This window comes from Osmerus eperlanus, chromosome 26 (assembly GCF_963692335.1).
Source record: "Osmerus eperlanus chromosome 26, fOsmEpe2.1, whole genome shotgun sequence".
NCBI lineage: Eukaryota > Metazoa > Chordata > Actinopteri > Osmeriformes > Osmeridae > Osmerus > Osmerus eperlanus.
Genome location: NC_085043.1, coordinates 10,011,680 through 10,028,720, shown reverse-complemented (window position 1 = coordinate 10,028,720; position 17,041 = coordinate 10,011,680). Strand labels below are relative to the sequence as shown.

The following is a 17,041-nucleotide window of genomic DNA, read 5'->3' as shown; positions in this document are numbered from 1 at the left end:
TATGCAGCCTATAGGAAATCCCCAACGTGTTTAAACGGACAGGGTGCTGGTACGCAAATAGGCGCTAGGGGGCAGAGAGGCGACCTTATTCACTGTCCAACTTGAAATTCAAAAGCATCCTTAGAAATAAAACGACAGTGTGGTGGTAGGTATGACATAACTAAGTGTTGGAATAATCAGTTAAAACGGGTTTAAGTAGGCTGTTTTTATTAAGTTTAGTGCAATTTATATAACTCAGTCCTTAAGTCACACACATCAGTTTAATGTATAGATTGAGACTTAACTAATGACTGTAGTTATCACATTTACTGTCATTCGTTTATGTGAATTTGCTGGTCGATTCCGTTTTCTTAGTTTAGTTGCACCAATTTGAAAGACGGAAAATCCTTGAGATAATTGTATCAGTTCCAAAAATACCTCGTCATTCTTTCATCGTTTCCAATCGTTAGGTTCAATAAGGTATTAATCTAATTGAACTCTCCATGACAAGTTTAAGCTATTGAACAAAATCCGATTTCCAATTGACTTTTATAGGATCGCGTTTGAGCGAGGATCATGAGTACCAGCGTTGAGCCGATTGGCGCGCCACGCAGCGCCCATCAGCGATTGGTGTGTTGGGAAGAGATCACAAGAACAGCGGCAGCGGTTGACAACACACAGGATATGGCACAAGGACAGATATGAGTCAAACGTATCGAGCAGGATGATTTCTCATTACGAATATGGATCTATTGCCGTCTAATTGGTTCAGATTATTTTCATGTGCACTAGGCATCACAATTCTCATCACACTGATAAATGGTAAGTTCAATTGTCCTCTCGTTTGTTTTGGGGGTGGTGAAAACTGAAATAGTTTGTATTATATTTCATCCTAAGTTTTATTGTCACTGTATTCAACATCATGTTTGATGGAATTTCATCAGATATGAATATAACTTTTTTTAATGTTTATAATAATACTCATTTCCATTTGAGGCATTAATTAGTAAATTACATTAATTTAACATATTTGTTTATGCTTTCATTTCAAATATGTTCAGCAAGGGAGTCTTCACTGTGATCATCTTGATACAGCTGCATTACTCTTTGTATTGTCTTTCTACTTTTTAATATTGGAAAATAAATCAAATGTTGAACTATATCATGGTGGTGGAGTGTGCTTTGGTTAAATGATAACTGGTATGTTTGCAAGCCTATGCTGTTTTTCATGATATAAAATGCTCCTACATAAAATCTTTCTGCACTCTGCCAGCAGAATGTAGAACATGTACTGCACTGACCTGACACAGTAATCAGTTGTCATATCAACAAAATATCGGCAGGTACAGTCTGGGTATTGAGTTAAATCAAATTCTAGCTTGCATGGCTAGAATTCTTTATGTAAGATTGTGTGGTGACATCATTGCTATCACTCAGAACTGAAGGCAGGATTCAAAAGGACCACAAGAGCCAGAGAAGGGACAAGAGACAGATCAGACAATAGGGGCCAACGTAAGCCCCATGGGGGGTAGGGCCTTGGAGGGGAGCAGGGAGGGTGCACGTGCATCCCACTAACTCACTAAACGCCCACAAACGTGTACAACATGTTGTGTTATCACTAGTAATACAACCAGCAGCAATATCCACAGGGACCATCCATCAGTGATGGTCAGGTGTCCTACATGTGAACTAAAGAGAGGCCTTCCCTCTCTTTAGAGATAGCGCTGGACAAAGAGCTATGCTGGGAATTAGCATATGAAAGAAGCCTAGCATGGTGTGGAAAGGGATGTCTGGTTGGACAATCTTGGGATTGGAACGCGCGGTTAAAGCAACAGGCTGTTTCTTTTTTGGAACTACACCCCAAAACCTCCAACCGACCCCCTGGAAAGGTCCCCAAACGGATCAGGCTGGGATGGGGTCTAGACACTCCTAAGCTTCTCATGGTAAAATGGGAATCCTCTCTGTGAGATTGAAATGTACCCCCCTAATCTATAACTTATCCAAATTGAGCAGAGACAGAAACCATCCATCAAATGGTAATGCCCAAAAAAATCTCGATCAATAACTAGTGTACTTGCAGTGGTTGTGGATCAGAACCACGAAACAGTTCCTACATACATATACTATATATATTATCAACACGTCTGTCAGATACAGGGTATGAATACGCATTATAGTCTTACTGAAAGCTGGGTTTGAATAACTCAATAGAATGAACTGATTCCCTGATTAGTATGTGTGGCAGTGTCTTTCTTCCCAAACAATAATAAGAAAGAGCTTAACGCGTCGCTGGCAGTCTGTCACATCGACACAAAGCCCGCCGATAGGAACGACAACATGCGCTGTACGTTCATAGCATTCACTGTATGAATGCACTGATGAAGGTCCACAAATGACTGACTTCTGTCTGAATGCGGTCGCCATGGCAATGGAGCGAATGCAGCGATGGAGCCGTGGTATTGGTTGCCATGGAGGCGAGCCGTGATGCTCTTTGTGAGGCCTCTTAAGTTTGTAAGCGTCCTTGTGCAGAGAGGATGAGTGGAAGAAGGCAATTTTTTGGGGGGGAGGGGAGGGGTGCATTGTGGGACAATTCAAAGCAAAAATCTCCTCTAGGCAGAACGCAAAATGATCGACTGTTTATGGCAGTTGTGGTGCTGGTGTACGTCTCTACTGTGTGTGTACTGGAGTTATACTAACTTAACACACCAAGACAAAACACAATTTCAGTCCTCAAAAACAGTCAAATAGTATTTGTATTTGATCCCCCCCCCCCCGCCCCTGCTCAATAAACCCTTTATGATGCCATGTGACTTCCTGTGTTCAGGTGTGCCAGCCAATCGGACGGACGACCCATGCTCTCCCAACCCGTGCAACAACCGTGCCATCTGCCGTAGCCGTGGCGACGGCTACTCGTGTTTCTGCGTGCCCGGGTATCAGGGCCGGCTCTGCCAGCTGGAGGTGGATGAGTGTGTGTCCCAGCCGTGTCGCAACGGGGCCACCTGCGTGGACCAGGTGGGCAGGTACAGGTGCACCTGCAGCCCAGGATACACAGGTGAGAAGGAAGAACACCAGGAAGTATCCCCTCCTTGTTCATCCACTTCCTGTTTAAGATGAGAAGCAGGGGGGTAGAGGGGGATTGACTTTAAGCATACAGTATATTAATATAACGTTTTTTAACCAATCTGATTAACAGTTTTAGTTACAATAAGTGTTAGACTAGACAAGGATCCCATCAAGTGACCTTGATCCAACTTTACTCCTAGCGCTGTTACAGACCTTGTATGTCCGGTGTCAGGTGGCTGAGTGGTTAGGGAATCAGGCTAGTAATCAGAACGTTGCCGGTTTGATTCCTGGCCGTGCAAAATGATGTTGTGTCCTTGGGAAAGGCACTTCACCCTACTTGCCTCGGGGGGAATGTCCCTGTACTTACTGTAAGTCGCTCTGGATAAGAGTGTCTGCTAAATGACTAAATGTAATGTATATGTAATGTCCACTAACTTCAAATGGGAGATCATATGTGATCACTGTTCTGTTGTCAGTGGGATATCTGGGATTTATGCTGTTGGTAGACAAGACTCATGCTCAGGAAAGCTAATCCCTGCTTCATCCCAGCTCTATTGAAAAGAACATCTTACTTTACGATAAGGTTAAATGCCTTGCTAATTTCAGATCGAAGATCTTGTTAAATCTGCGCTGTCATGGACCGGTCGGGGCAGGGAACTTTGTGCTACACTCCACCATTAGGACACTTCAAATAGAGAATCACAGGCTATGTTCAGGACAGATGACAGTGGAGCACAACTCGCTGCTCTAATACATACAAGTAACAGGGCAAAAAAAACGTTTTAAAAGTAAGAAAATGTTGAAAACTTATTTTAAGGACAATAAATGTCAAAACTTTGTTTTCATCTGTGTTATACGCATCAATAACGGAATTAACTAGAATAACACGGCCATTACAATTGGACAAAATAAATAAATACAAAGGATAGTAGGGCTGCATAGTTTCCAGCCCATAGGCAGCAACATCCACTGTAGAGAACATAGTGCTAAATGAATAGCTGGGTTTTTAGGAAGACAGAATCTGATGTGGCCCAAATTACTCAATTTTGGGCTTTGATGTTTCCAGGTGCCACCTGTGAGCTCGAGATAGACGAGTGCCAATCACAGCCATGCCTCCACGGCGGCAGTTGCCGTGACTACATCAACAGCTTCGCGTGCAGCTGCCGGCCTGGTTTCCAGGGAGACCGCTGTGAGATAGATGTGGACGATTGCAGAGAGCGGCCGTGTCAAAACGGGGCCGTCTGTACAGACGGGATAAACAAGTAAGGCACCTTGTGTTTTGGGACATAATGACCGGGAGAGCGAGTAACATTTTCAGTCACCGTTTTATCAATGATAGAAAAGGTCGAATTATGTTTCCTAAAAAAGGTTTTAAATAATGTCTCAGATACAGCTGTGACTGCTTCCAGACCGCCTTTATGGGGCAACACTGTGAAATCCCGGCCCCGCCATGCCGGTCTCAGCCCTGTCTCAACAGCGCCACCTGTGTGGAGAATAAGGGCAATTACACCTGTCGCTGTTGGCCAGGTACAACCTTAACACAGCCCTCCACAGCAGACACAAACAGAGCATATACAAGAAGACACTTTACCTAGTTGTGTTAAAATATAGCCCCTGGCTGAATGTAGGCCTATTACACTTTGAGGAAGAGAGACAATAAAGGGGGAATAAACATACAAAGAGAGAGAGACCTTAACCCTTGTGTTATCTTCGGGTCATTCTGACCCATCAGTCATTGTGACCCACCGTCGTATTGCGACAACTTTACCGCATACAAAAACAAAGTGAAGCATTTTCTTTTAACCGTTGGGCTGTCTCAGACCCCCCACATTGCGAAGGTTAAAAGAAAATTATTTTTATTTGTTTTGTATTGGGTAAAATTGTGTAAACACAACGATGGTTCGTTATGAACTTTTGGGTCATGTGACCCGAAGGCAGCACAAGGGTTAACATGTGTGTTTAAATCCTGTGTATGTCCTTCCTGATGTTCATCTCGGTCTCTGTCCTGTGCAGGCTTCCAGGGCCGTGAGTGTGAGGTGGACGTGAGCGAGTGCGCTAGCGCCCCCTGCCTTCACGGAGGCCGCTGCATAGAGAGGTCCTGGCAGCTCCTCTACGGGGTGGAGCCCCTTCTGCCGGCTAGCTACGACCCCCGGCACGCTGCCGGATTCACCTGCAGCTGCCAGCCAGGGACCACAGGTACGGAGAGGCCAGGGGGAACTGTCCTCTGTCACCGTGACAACCACGGGTCATCGTGAGGGGAGTGGGGGGGGGGGAGGGAGTGTGGATGCTCGCTTACAGTAGCAGGCCCAAAGACGAATACCCTAATCCCTCCTGTGCTTACGCAAGCCTGTGATCTGTTGTCCCAGCAATCTCTCAGGCAAGACAGCCACCGCCTTTATAACTACCTTGAGCAGGAATCTAAAAGTAGCCCTCCCCCTCCAGTCACCAGCGCTCCCTCTCTAAGACGTTCAGGTTGCATTAGGGTAATCCCAGAGATCCGGCTTTGCTGGGCTCCTGCTTGCGAGCGCCCCAGTCGTGCATGGCTGAAGGGAGGTGGGCAGAAGCAGCCCGGTGTTGGTGGGACCCAGGGTCCCTGTGGGCGAGAACAGAGCGGACGCAGCACAGGATCGTCACACGAGCCACACACACAGGAAGAGGAAGTGCCGGTAGGATGGTCACGGTCGCAGGATGGGTCTGGTGCGTCCTGCTGCTGGTGCCAGGTACTGTGGTTAGCTGTGGAAAAGGCTTCGTTTGTTGACTGTTGTTTTTCAGAGTTGAAGTCGGTTGAATTCGCTGTTTTATGGCTCTGGTTCTTTCTATATCCTGTGCTGTGTGGTTGTGCCTGAGTCTGTCAGCCTACTAGTGGTTGTAGGTGGTTGATGGGTTGTAATGTGTGCTGCATGTTCCTTACATGTACTCAGGTAGGAACACCTGCACTGTAGAAGCGATTCTCAAATACACTGTGTTGTATGACGTCGTGAGAGCACTCTAGACTTGGCGTCTCTTGTCCTTGAAACTGAGTTTGACATTAAATGAAACAGTGGCTATAGAGGAGGTGATAATGAGATGCCATGACTAAACGCTATACCGTGGCACTGCCCATTGGTATCTAATCTAACAGAATTATACAACAGGCTTTACTGCAGGTCTACATAACTGTCCAGTTCAAGTATAGGAAACGTATATCTAGTACCTTGTTGCTCATGGGTCAAAGCTCCAATCAATAATATAGTCACATAATTTAATCATTTACCTGTGTTATGTAGGGTTAGGGTTAGTTGAATTGTGAATGTGCGTTGAAGATGAAATGATCCAATGTGATCCAATGTGAAACCAACCGATAGAAAAGTACTAACCTCTGTAATTAATTGAGTATTAAAATCCCTAGTCTCACTTCACCACTCCTCAACCCACCTGCTGCCCTGTACAGGTACCCTGTGCCAGGAGATTACCGACCAGTGTGAGGGCAGCCCGTGTCAGAACGCTGGCCTCTGCGAGAGCCGTGTGGGAGGCTACGGGTGCCTCTGCCCCCCCGGGGGCCCAGAGGGGCCAGGCTACGGGGGCCAGAACTGCTCTGAGCTACTGGTGGGCTGCACGGGGCACGAGTGCCAGAACCAGGCCTCCTGCGAGCCCTTCCTCACAGACGGTATCCACGGCTACTCCTGCTCCTGCGCCCCCGGGTTCACCGGCCCCCTCTGCCAAACCCCCACGGCCTTCTCCTTCGAGCAAAGAGCCCACCTGCTGCTCCAGAGCCCCCTGGTGGCAGCGGAGGCCTCCTGCAACATCAGCCTGAGCTTCCGGACGGCCGTGCCCAGCGCGGTGCTCTTCCAGCGGGGCAGCGGGGGCCTCCTCCTGGGGCTGGAGGTGGAGGAGGGGCGGCTTCGACTCAGCCTACAGAGGGAGGCCTCGGCTGGGGCGGGCCCTGACGGGCCTGGCCAGGCTCTGGTGGTTCCCCACAACGTCACGGACGGGGAGTGGCACTCCCTGGAGGCGGTCCTCGCCGGCGGGGTGCTTCGGCTCACGCTCTGGGGCGCTGAGGGCTGCGAGAGGGAGGCCTGCCGGGTGGAAGCCCCCGTCGAGGACTCTCTAGTCGTGCTGGAGGAACCAGAGTCCCCGCCTCACTACACCATCATAGGGGGGGTGTGGGAGGGCCGGAGCAGGGCAGCAGCCAGGGCCCCTGCCCAGGCCTTCATCGGGTGTCTGAGGGATGTATTTGTGGACTCCCAGCTGGTGGTCCCGGACCAGTGGCTGAGCGACTACGCGGTGAACGTGACTCTTGGCTGCAGCCACAGGGACCGCTGTGTGGTCAACCCGTGCCAAAACCGAGCCCAGTGCATCAACCTGTGGCAGGGCTACCAGTGCAGATGCCCCAGACCGTACAAAGGCCATGACTGTGCAGAAGGTAGGGGAGGGACTGTAGATATAGGAGAGTATGGAGAGTGTAAAGGTCAATGTTCAGTGAGTCAAAGCCAGAGATAGACCAGCTTACCCAACTTAATTAGTAGAGAGAGGGAGTCCACGCTACACAACACCAGGGCACACAGAAAACACAAGAGAACACAGGCTTTTCAACAAAAACCTTTTTTCCATTGGTGGTTTAAGGCCAAATGTTAGCAACAGTACCTTAAACACAAATATAGTGTTCCGCATGTCTTTCAGAGAAGTATATTAATAGCCTGTTGACTTAAAAACAGATTAGAGATCCCAGTGTCTTATAAAGGACACACACACAGTTCACATAATCACACACAGCGATGTTCAGAACCCATGCATTATAAACTGTGTTTTCACAAATGATGAGTAGGAAAGAAATGTCAGAAAATTAAGAAACAAAAAGTACGACTTTATGAAGTGAGTTGGCATTTGAGAAATGGAAATCTCTTCCATAACCCATACCTGTACCACTGCACTAAGGAGGCCTTTACAACACACAGCCTAGATGCTTGTCACACATTTACTGCACCTACCTCTGTTTGTTCATCATTAGTTTCTGTTGACTGTTCCCTGTTTCTGTGTGTGTGTGTAGGAGAACGTGTGACTGACTTGTGTTCTGTCGTGGTTCTAGAGTACGTGACGGCCCGCTTTGGCCACGAGGACCTGCAGAGCTACGCTGAGTTCACCGTGACCGACCATCCCGGCCACGACATCACCGTCTCCTTCTTCCTGCGCACGCGTAGCCCCAACGCCCTCCTGCTGGTCCTCACCAACAGCACCAGCCAGTACCTGCGGGCGTGGCTGCAGGAGGGGCGCCTCGTGGTCCAGCTGAACGGCTTGGAGAGCGTGACCGGAGACGGCGAGGTCATCGACGGCGAGGTCCGCTTCGTGAGCGTGGCAGTGGAGAACGGCAGCATGGTGCTGGACGTGGGGAACCGGAGGCAGGGCGAGGCGGGGGTGCGACCCCTCGCCGTCCAGGCGGGGGACCGCGTCTACGTGGGGGGGCTGCCCCAGCAGACAGCCTCCCTGGAGGTCGGGGGGTACCTCAAGGGCTGCATCCAGGACCTCAGGATTAACCACGCCAGACTGCAGTTCTTCGGGTTGGACGATGCCCCTGTGATGTCATATCCTGTGGAGAGGTTGGCTAATGTGACCCCTGGCTGCCCTGGGGACAACTCCTGCAGGGTGAGTAGCTGGGTTGAGTTGGGGTGGTGATTGGGGTAGTGATTGGGGCAGAGATTGGGGTAGTGATTGGGGCAGAGATTGGGGTAGTGATTGGGGTAGAGATTGGGGTAGTGATTGGGGTAGAGATTGGGGTAGTGATTGGGGTAGTGATTGGGGTAGAGATTTGGGTGTTCTTCTTTTGTTGACATCAAGCCCCCCCCCCTCCCTGCCCCCCCCCCCCTGTCCCTCCCCCCTCAGAGGAAGCCTTGTCAGAACGGGGGCGTGTGTTACTCAGTGTGGGACGACTTCAGCTGCAGTTGCGCCCCCAGCACAGCAGGGCGGCGCTGTGAGGAGGTGCGCTGGTGCGAGCTCTCGCCCTGCCCCCCGTACGCAGAGTGCAGTCAGCTGAGCCAGGGATACGAGTGTGAGTCTCCCGCCTCCTCCATCCCTGTCACGGTAACCACGTTGTCGCGGTAACGCGCTGCTTGAGTTTGCACGCCAGGAGAGTGGTCACATCCTAGCTACACCCAAGCCTTCCAAGGGGTACATGTTGCTACGCAAACAAAATCTAAATGAACTAACTCCCCCATCTTACCCCCCTCCCTCCTCCAGGCCTCTCCAATGCCACCTTCCTGGACGACAGCAGCGTACTGTATTACCGCGGCAACGGCCGCATCTCCCGCAACCTGACGAGCGTGTCGCTGAGCGTGCGAACGCGCAAGCGCCACGCCGCCGTCCTACACGCCGAGCGCGGCCCCGAGTTCCTCACCGTGTCGGTGCAGGACGGCTTCCTGTTCCTGGAGCTGCAGACCGGCCCCGCCCCCGTCAGCCTGTCCAGCGGGCGCCAGGTGAGCGACGGCGAGTGGCACAGCGCCCACCTTTTCATGACCTCACCCTGGGACGAGGCGTCGCGCTGGACCCTGGTGCTGGACGAGGACACGGAGGAAGCCTCTACCTCCGCCACCCCGGGAGGCAACCTGGACTTCCTGCGGGACGGGGTGGACATCCTGGTGGGGGGACTGGGCCAGGAGGCAGGCTGGAGCCTGGAGGGCTGCCTGGGCCCCATCGAGGTGGGCGGGATCGTCCTGTCCTACCTCAGCACGGCCGAGGTCAACCTCCCTCGCACGCAGGACGAGCAGTTCGTCCGCACCTCCTCCACGCCCCCTCGGAGCGGGTGCGGGGGAACGCCCGTGTGCCGGCCCGACCCCTGCCTGCACGGCGCCGTCTGCAGGGACCTCTTCAACCTGTTCAGCTGCAGCTGCGGCGAGGGCTGGACGGGCAGGCGCTGCGAGTTCCTCACCGACACCTGCGCCTCCGGCCCCTGCGTCCACGGCAACTGCAGCGTGACGGGGCTGGCGTACGAGTGTGCGTGCGAGCCGGGGTACCAGGGGGCACAGTGCGAGGAGGAGGTGGACGTGTGCGAGGGGCACCGCTGTGCCCACGGGGGAACCTGTCTCCACGGGGTGGAGAAGTACGCCTGCCTCTGTCCTGAGAACTACACCGGGCCTTACTGCAGGTGAGACGCCCCCTCACAACGCAAGAGAATCAGGTCGACATTCCCCTGTGAGCATCACCAGGGGAATGTTTTCAGTCCTCTAAACACTTTTCTCCTCTCTGTCCTTCTCTCCCTTTTCTTTGCTATCCTTTCTCCATTCTCTTCTCTCCTCCCTCTCTTCTCTCCTCCCTCTCTTCTCTCCTTCTCTCCTCCCTCTCTTCTCTCCTCTCTCTCCTCCCTCTCTTCTCTCCTTCTCTCCTCTCTCTCCTCCCTCTCTTCTCTCCTTCTCTCCTCTCTCTCCTCCCTCTCTTCTCTCCTTCTCTCCTCTCTCTCCTCCCTCTCTTCTCTCCTTGTCTCCTCTCTCTCCTTCTCTTTGCTCTCCCTTCTCTCCTCTCCTCTCTCTCCTTTTCGCCTCTCCTCTCCCTCTTCTCTCCTTCTCTCCTCTTTTCCCAGGGACCGTGTTGAGGAGGCTCCGTGGTACATAGTTGTCAAGAACTTGTAAGAGCTCCGTCTTCTTCAACACCAGACACCTCATGAGACACACTGTCAAACACAACACCACACACCTCATGAGACACACTGTCAAACACAACACCACACACCTCATGAGACACACTGTCAAACACAACACCACACACCTCATGAGACACACTGTCAAACACAACACCACACACCTCATGAGACACACTGTCAAACACAACACCACACACCTCATGAGACACACTGTCAAACACAACACCACACACCTCATGAGACACACTGTCAAACACAACACCACACACCTCATGAGACACACTGTCAAACACAACACCACACACCTCATGAGACACACTGTCAAACACAACACCACACACCTCATGAGACACACTGTCAAACACAACACCACACACCTCATGAGACACACTGTCAAACACAACACCACACACCTCATGAGACACACTGTCAAACACAACACCACACACCTCATGAGACACACTGTCAAACACAACACCACACACCTCATGAGACACACTGTCAAACACAACACCACACACCTCATGAGACACACTGTCAAACACAACACCACACACCTCATGAGACACACTGTCAAACACAACACCACACACCTCATGAGACACACTGTCAAACACAACACCACACACCTCATGAGACACACTGTCAAACACAACACCACACACCTCATGAGACACACTGTCAAACACAACACCACACACCTCATGAGACACACTGTCAAACACAACACCACACACCTCATGAGACACACTGTCAAACACAACACCACACACCTCATGAGACACACTGTCAAACACAACACCACACACCTCATGAGACACACTGTCAAACACAACACCACACACCTCATGAGACACACTGTCAAACACAACACCACACACCTCATGAGACACACTGTCAAACACAACACCACACACCTCATGAGACACACTGTCAAACACAACACCACACACCTCATGAGACACACTGTCAAACACAACACCACACACCTCATGAGACACACTGTCAAACACAACACCACACACCTCATGAGACACACTGTCAAACACAACACCACACACCTCATGAGACACACTGTCAAACACAACACCACACACCTCATGAGACACACTGTCAAACACAACACCACACACCTCATGAGACACACTGTCAAACACAACACCACACACCTCATGAGACACACTGTCAAACACAACACCACACACCTCATGAGACACACTGTCAAACACAACACCACACACCTCATGAGACACACTGTCAAACCACTTCCACAGACCAGGGCTTAGTACATCCTGTTGCTGTCTGAGTTCAGCTGACGCTGCTAATGTCTGTCATTAAGCAGCCATTAGAGATGGTAATCTTCTTAGACTGGTCGTCCCCTAAGCCTCTTTGTCTCTCTGTAACAACAGAAGGGAGACAGACAATAGATCCTATCCCCCTACACCCCACCCCCCCATCACCCAGCTTCAGTGTTGGGCGTGTCTAACAGGAAGTGGTGGGCGTGTCTAACAGGAGGGCCTCTGCTGTGTCCCTAGGAGACCCAGGCTGCCTGTGTCCGTCTGTGGGGACGAGAGCAGGAACTACACCTGCTTCAACGGAGGGAACTGCACAGACACAGAGCTGTCCTGTGATTGTCCCCCTGGATACAGCGGCCACCGGTGAGGGGGGGAGAGAGAGAGGCTAGGACCACTAGTGACTATGTATCAGTTGAATTTGTATTTGTGTCTCCTGACTGATTCTCCTCCCTCCCTGTCTCCCTCCATGTCTCTCTCCCTGTCTGTATGTCTGTCTGTCTCCCTGTCTGTCTGTCTCCCTGTCTGTCTGTATGTCTGTCTGTCTCCCTGTCTGTCTCCCTGTCTGACTCCCTGTCTGTCTCCCTGTCTGACTCCCTGTCTGACTCCCTGTCTGTCTCCCTGTCTGTCTCCCTGTCTGTCTCCCTGTCTGTCTCCCTGTCTGTCTCCCTGTCTGTCTCCCTGTCTGACTCCCTGTCTGTCTCCCTGTCTGTCTCCCTGTCTGTCTCCCTGTCTGACTCCCTGTCTGTCTCCCTGTCTGTCTCCCTGCAGCTGTGAGCAGGAGCTGGATGAGTGTAAGTCCAACCCGTGTCTGAACGGAGGCTACTGCCGCAACCTCATCAACAGGTTCCACTGCGTGTGCGACATGAGCTTCGCCGGGGACACGTGTCAGATCGACGTAAGCGACATTTACTTCTACGTGGCCGTGCTGCTCTGGCAGAACCTCTTCCAGCTGCTCTCCTACCTCGTGCTGCGGCTGGACGACGAGCCTGAGGTCGACTGGGGAGGAAACGAGGACTGAGGCATGGGGGGGGGGGGGGTGTGAGGGGGTTAGGGTGTGAGGGGGTTAGGGTGTGAGGGTGTGTGTGAGGGGGTTAGGGTGTGAGGGGGTTAGGGTGTGAGGGGGTTAGGGTGTGAGGGTGTGTGTGAGGGGGTTAGGATGTGAGGGGGTTAGGGTGTGAGGGTGTGTTTATGTGTGGGGGGGTGGTGGGGGGTGAGGTGAGGTGTGTGTGGGGGGTTAGGGTGTGAGGGGGTTAGGGTGTGAGGGTGTGTTTCTGTGGGGGGGGTGGTGGTGGGGGGGTGAGGTGTGTGTGTGGGGGGGGGTGGTGGGGGGGTGAGGTGAGGTGTGTGTGTGGGGGGGGGTGGGGGGGTGAGGTGTGTGTGTGGGGGGGTGTGTGGGTGTGTGTGTGTGGTGAGGAGGGTGTGTGTGTCTGTGTGTATGATGAGGGGGATGTGTGTGGGTGAGGAGGTGTGTGTGTGTGAGGGTGTGTGTGTGTGTGTGAGGGTTATGAGTATGTATCTGGGGTAGGGGGTGTGCATGCATGCGTGCTAGTGTATGAGTGTGTATGGGTGTGTAAAAACACAGGTTGCTTTTAAAATATAGCAATGAACACTTAGATCATGTCAGACACAACACCAAGGACCAGCCTCCCTCTACACAGTATAATTCTAGGTTTGGTTGAACACAGGCCTGTTTGGTGCCTTGAGCATTTTTTTGTACGGGAACTTTAGTAGTGCTACTGTGGAGTAAACTGAAGGTAAATTACAGATTACCCATATTAGTTAACAGTTGTTTGTACAGTGTACCTAATCTGTGGCTTGGACCAAGAGAAAACAAAGTACTTTTTATTTATTTAAGAGACCCATTTGAAGGACGTTGGAAAAAAGTAATTAAAAAAAAACATTAATTAGCAAGCGTTGTGCTAGCAGAGTATCACTTTGAATATGTGATCTGATAACAGATCCTTATTTGACATTGATGAGATCTGTGATAATGGAGGTCATTGCTCTATATCTTCTATATCGTTGTACTTTTCTGTCCTGTCCTTTCTTGCACTAATGACTCTCACTGACAGGGTGTCATGTGAGTCTACTTGGTGTCTGTTTGTCTGATTCTGTTCTGTCATAGACTGGACCAGTCTGTCATGATCACTAGCTCTGTCGTTGTGTCGGTCTCATCATTCTGTCTGTCTGCATGTCTGTCTCTCTGCCTGTCTCTCAGTCTGTCGATCAATCTGTCTGACTGTCTGTCCACCTTAATGTATTTCTGTCTGTCTGTCTCTCTGCCTGTCTGTTTCTCTGTTGTTCTGTCTCTTCTGTTTTCAAATAAACATTCTGTTCATCCTTGACTTGTCGTCTGTCCTCTGTTCGATTTCTGGGCTTCCTCCAATCCCCTGCGGTGCCATCTTCCTCCCTCCCTCCCTCTCTCTTCCTCCCTCCTCTCCCTTTCCCTCCACCCCTCCTCTCCATCCTCTCACCATGTTTTCAGCCAGCAATACTTCATCTAGTCCATCCACCAATCTCCCAACATTCCAAAACCAGGAAATGTTGACTGACTCACATTTTCCGTCTTTAGTAGTGATGGTGGCTCTTACAGGACTGGTTTGAAAACGTCCCTGTAGCAGCCGGGGCCAGGCTGTGCCTTCTGGCTCTCACCTGCTTTAACAACACTACCACTGTGTGTGTATGTGTGTGTTTGCACGTGTGCACATGTTTGCGTGCATTTGCAGTGTTAGCGTACAGCACTCAGATAAAGCTTTAATCTCTTTAACAGGATAAACTGTGTATGTGGGTGTGCGTACAATATATGTGTGTATCTGGATGAGGCAGAGAAACAAGTGTAGGAGAGGCACAGAAAGAGCTGTTCTGTGTGTGTTCGATTCTCAGGGAGTTGGTAGTGCTGTGTCTGAGTGCTGAGAGACACACAGGAGATTACCATGTATGTCCAAGTTATTAGAAGATGTGTGTGCATGTGTGTATACGTGTATATATGTGTGAAACAACCCCTTTCTTTCATTTATCCTTAATCTTTGTCCCCTCCCTCCCTCCCTCTCTCTCTCTCTCTCTCTATCTCTCTCTCCCTCCCTCCCTCTCTCTCTCTCTCTCTCTCTCTCTCTCTCTCCCTCCCTCCCTCCCTCCCTCCCTCCCTCCCTCCCTCCCCTCCCTCCCTCCCTCCCTCTCTCTCTCTCTCCCTCCCTCCCTCCCTCCCTCCCTCTCTCTCTCTCTCTCTCTCTCTCTCTCTCTCTCTCTCTCTCTCTCTCTCTCTCTCTCCCTCCCTCCCTCCCTCCCTCCCTCTCTCTCTCTCTCTCTCTCTCTCTCCCTCTCCCTCCCTCCCTCCCTCCCCCTCCCTCCCTCTTGCACTCTCCCTCCCTCCCCTCCTCCCTCTAGCTGACCTCTGAAGGTTTGACCTCTGAACTCCTGTTGACCGTCAGCCTGTCCTCGGTGCTGCTGCTGGCTCTGGTGCTGACCACCGTTGGCCTGGTGGTGGCGCTCAAACCGCCGGGCCACCCACGGGACCTACAGCCCCAGCAGACAGGAGAAGGAGGGATCCCGCGTAGAGATGTGGAATATAGCCCAGCCCCCGCCCATGGAGAGACTCATTTGACTCCCGTACTGTTATTATGATTAATATGACTCATTTGACTCCCGTACTTTTATTATGATTCATATGACTCATGACTCCCGTATGACTTATATGAATAAGGTACCAGTACTCCTTGGACTGTCACTGGGAGACTGACCTCCAGGTGGGGTTATAAGGACTTTTATGGGTCAAGTGTGTGCAGCGAGCCACCATTTTGAATTCAGTCTCGTCTCTAAGGACTGTAAGGAGACTGGAGACGCAGCTGAAGACTAAAGCCTTCCGTTGTCGAGGACAGTCGGCTGAATGTCCAGTATCCTCTGGACCTGCATGCAGGGCAGCAAAGAGCCAGAGATGTTTGTATGTTGTTTCATTTGTATTTATTACTGTGCCTTCAGTTTTAGAGTCTTGGACCTTAGTGTTAGTGTCCCCTATGTGGTGAAAATTTGATTTTTGTGTGTTAATTTATTAAATCCTGTGATAATCTCGCCTTATATCACAACACAGACATCCAAATACAGCATAAACATGAGTATTGTTTATTTGTATGTCAGTTCACAGTGCGTACAGACCAATAGTGAGCTCACTGAGACCAGGAAATGTGTCTGTGTTCGGTTCTTGGTCATTCTCCACTGTAATTAGTGGTCTATTCTCTTCATGTTAATTACGTTTACAGTATTTTCCATATCAAGTAGGCTTGATGAAAGACAAAAGTATTTTCAAACTAAATAATGTTTAGCTATTATTTGAATGGAGAAAAACTAAAGCTACAACAAATACTCACTTCTGCCCTCTTGTGGTTAAAATGTATTCCTACCGTGCCGGTTTTCTGATGCTGGTAAAATAACCAGTTTTTCTTTTATCTTCAAAAGGAAAAAGCATGTCATTGCATTAAACACAAAACTATGTAGGAATAAAAACAAACTGTGCTGTTTTTTTGGTCTTCAAGCAACCAGTTAGCCTAGTAGAATGGCAATCGGTCGGTTTAGCTAGTTCTGGTCAGAGCCATATAAAAAGATTATTATATCATTATACTTTTTACATGGCTCTGGGCTAAACAAGCGTGTTCAATATTTTGAAAGGGGGAAACGATTTGTCATCGGTCGCTATGTTACCGGACGTAGTAGCGTTTTACGTCATCAGCTTCCGTTAGTCCTTGGTTACTCGGTTTTTTTCTTTGCTGCAGACTCGACGTTTGAGTTGCAGCCAATCCTGTCATCGATGACCTGGGAACAATCTAGGCTATGTTAGTAATTTCAAATAAATAAATACACAGAAGCTAAATAAACTCTGCTTTTGAATCAGTATATTCTGGCAGTTAAAACTTATATTGTGGTAGTATAAGTGTGTAGGAGCTGTAGAGCTAGTCCTAGTCTAGCTATAACTATTCCTGGTTTCGCTCTGCACAGTCTATGCTAATCACGAGGAAATACAAGTGTTTTGGGTTTTCGAAATTACCAGTGTTTTCATTGACCGAAACCATTTTCGGTTAACATATGGTGAATGATTAATAATAATAAT

General features: G+C 50.2%; 1 protein-coding gene across 1 annotated transcript; it reads left to right on the top strand.

Annotated features, from left to right (window-relative positions):
* The first annotated feature begins 42 nt into the window (after nt 1-42).
* LOC134012794 (protein crumbs homolog 1-like) lies at nt 43-16,433 on the top strand. Its single transcript, XM_062452382.1, is given in 15 exon segments — nt 43-145; nt 535-801; nt 2,804-3,031; nt 4,109-4,304; nt 4,430-4,569; nt 5,056-5,238; nt 6,473-7,444; nt 8,108-8,661; nt 8,899-9,064; nt 9,253-10,156; nt 10,589-10,633; nt 12,184-12,306; nt 12,712-12,838; nt 15,328-15,432; nt 15,434-16,433. Coding segments are annotated over 14 exon segments (3,933 nt in total). The 5' UTR covers nt 43-145; nt 535-722; the 3' UTR covers nt 15,545-16,433.
* Nucleotides 16,434-17,041: the final 608 nt, after the last annotated feature.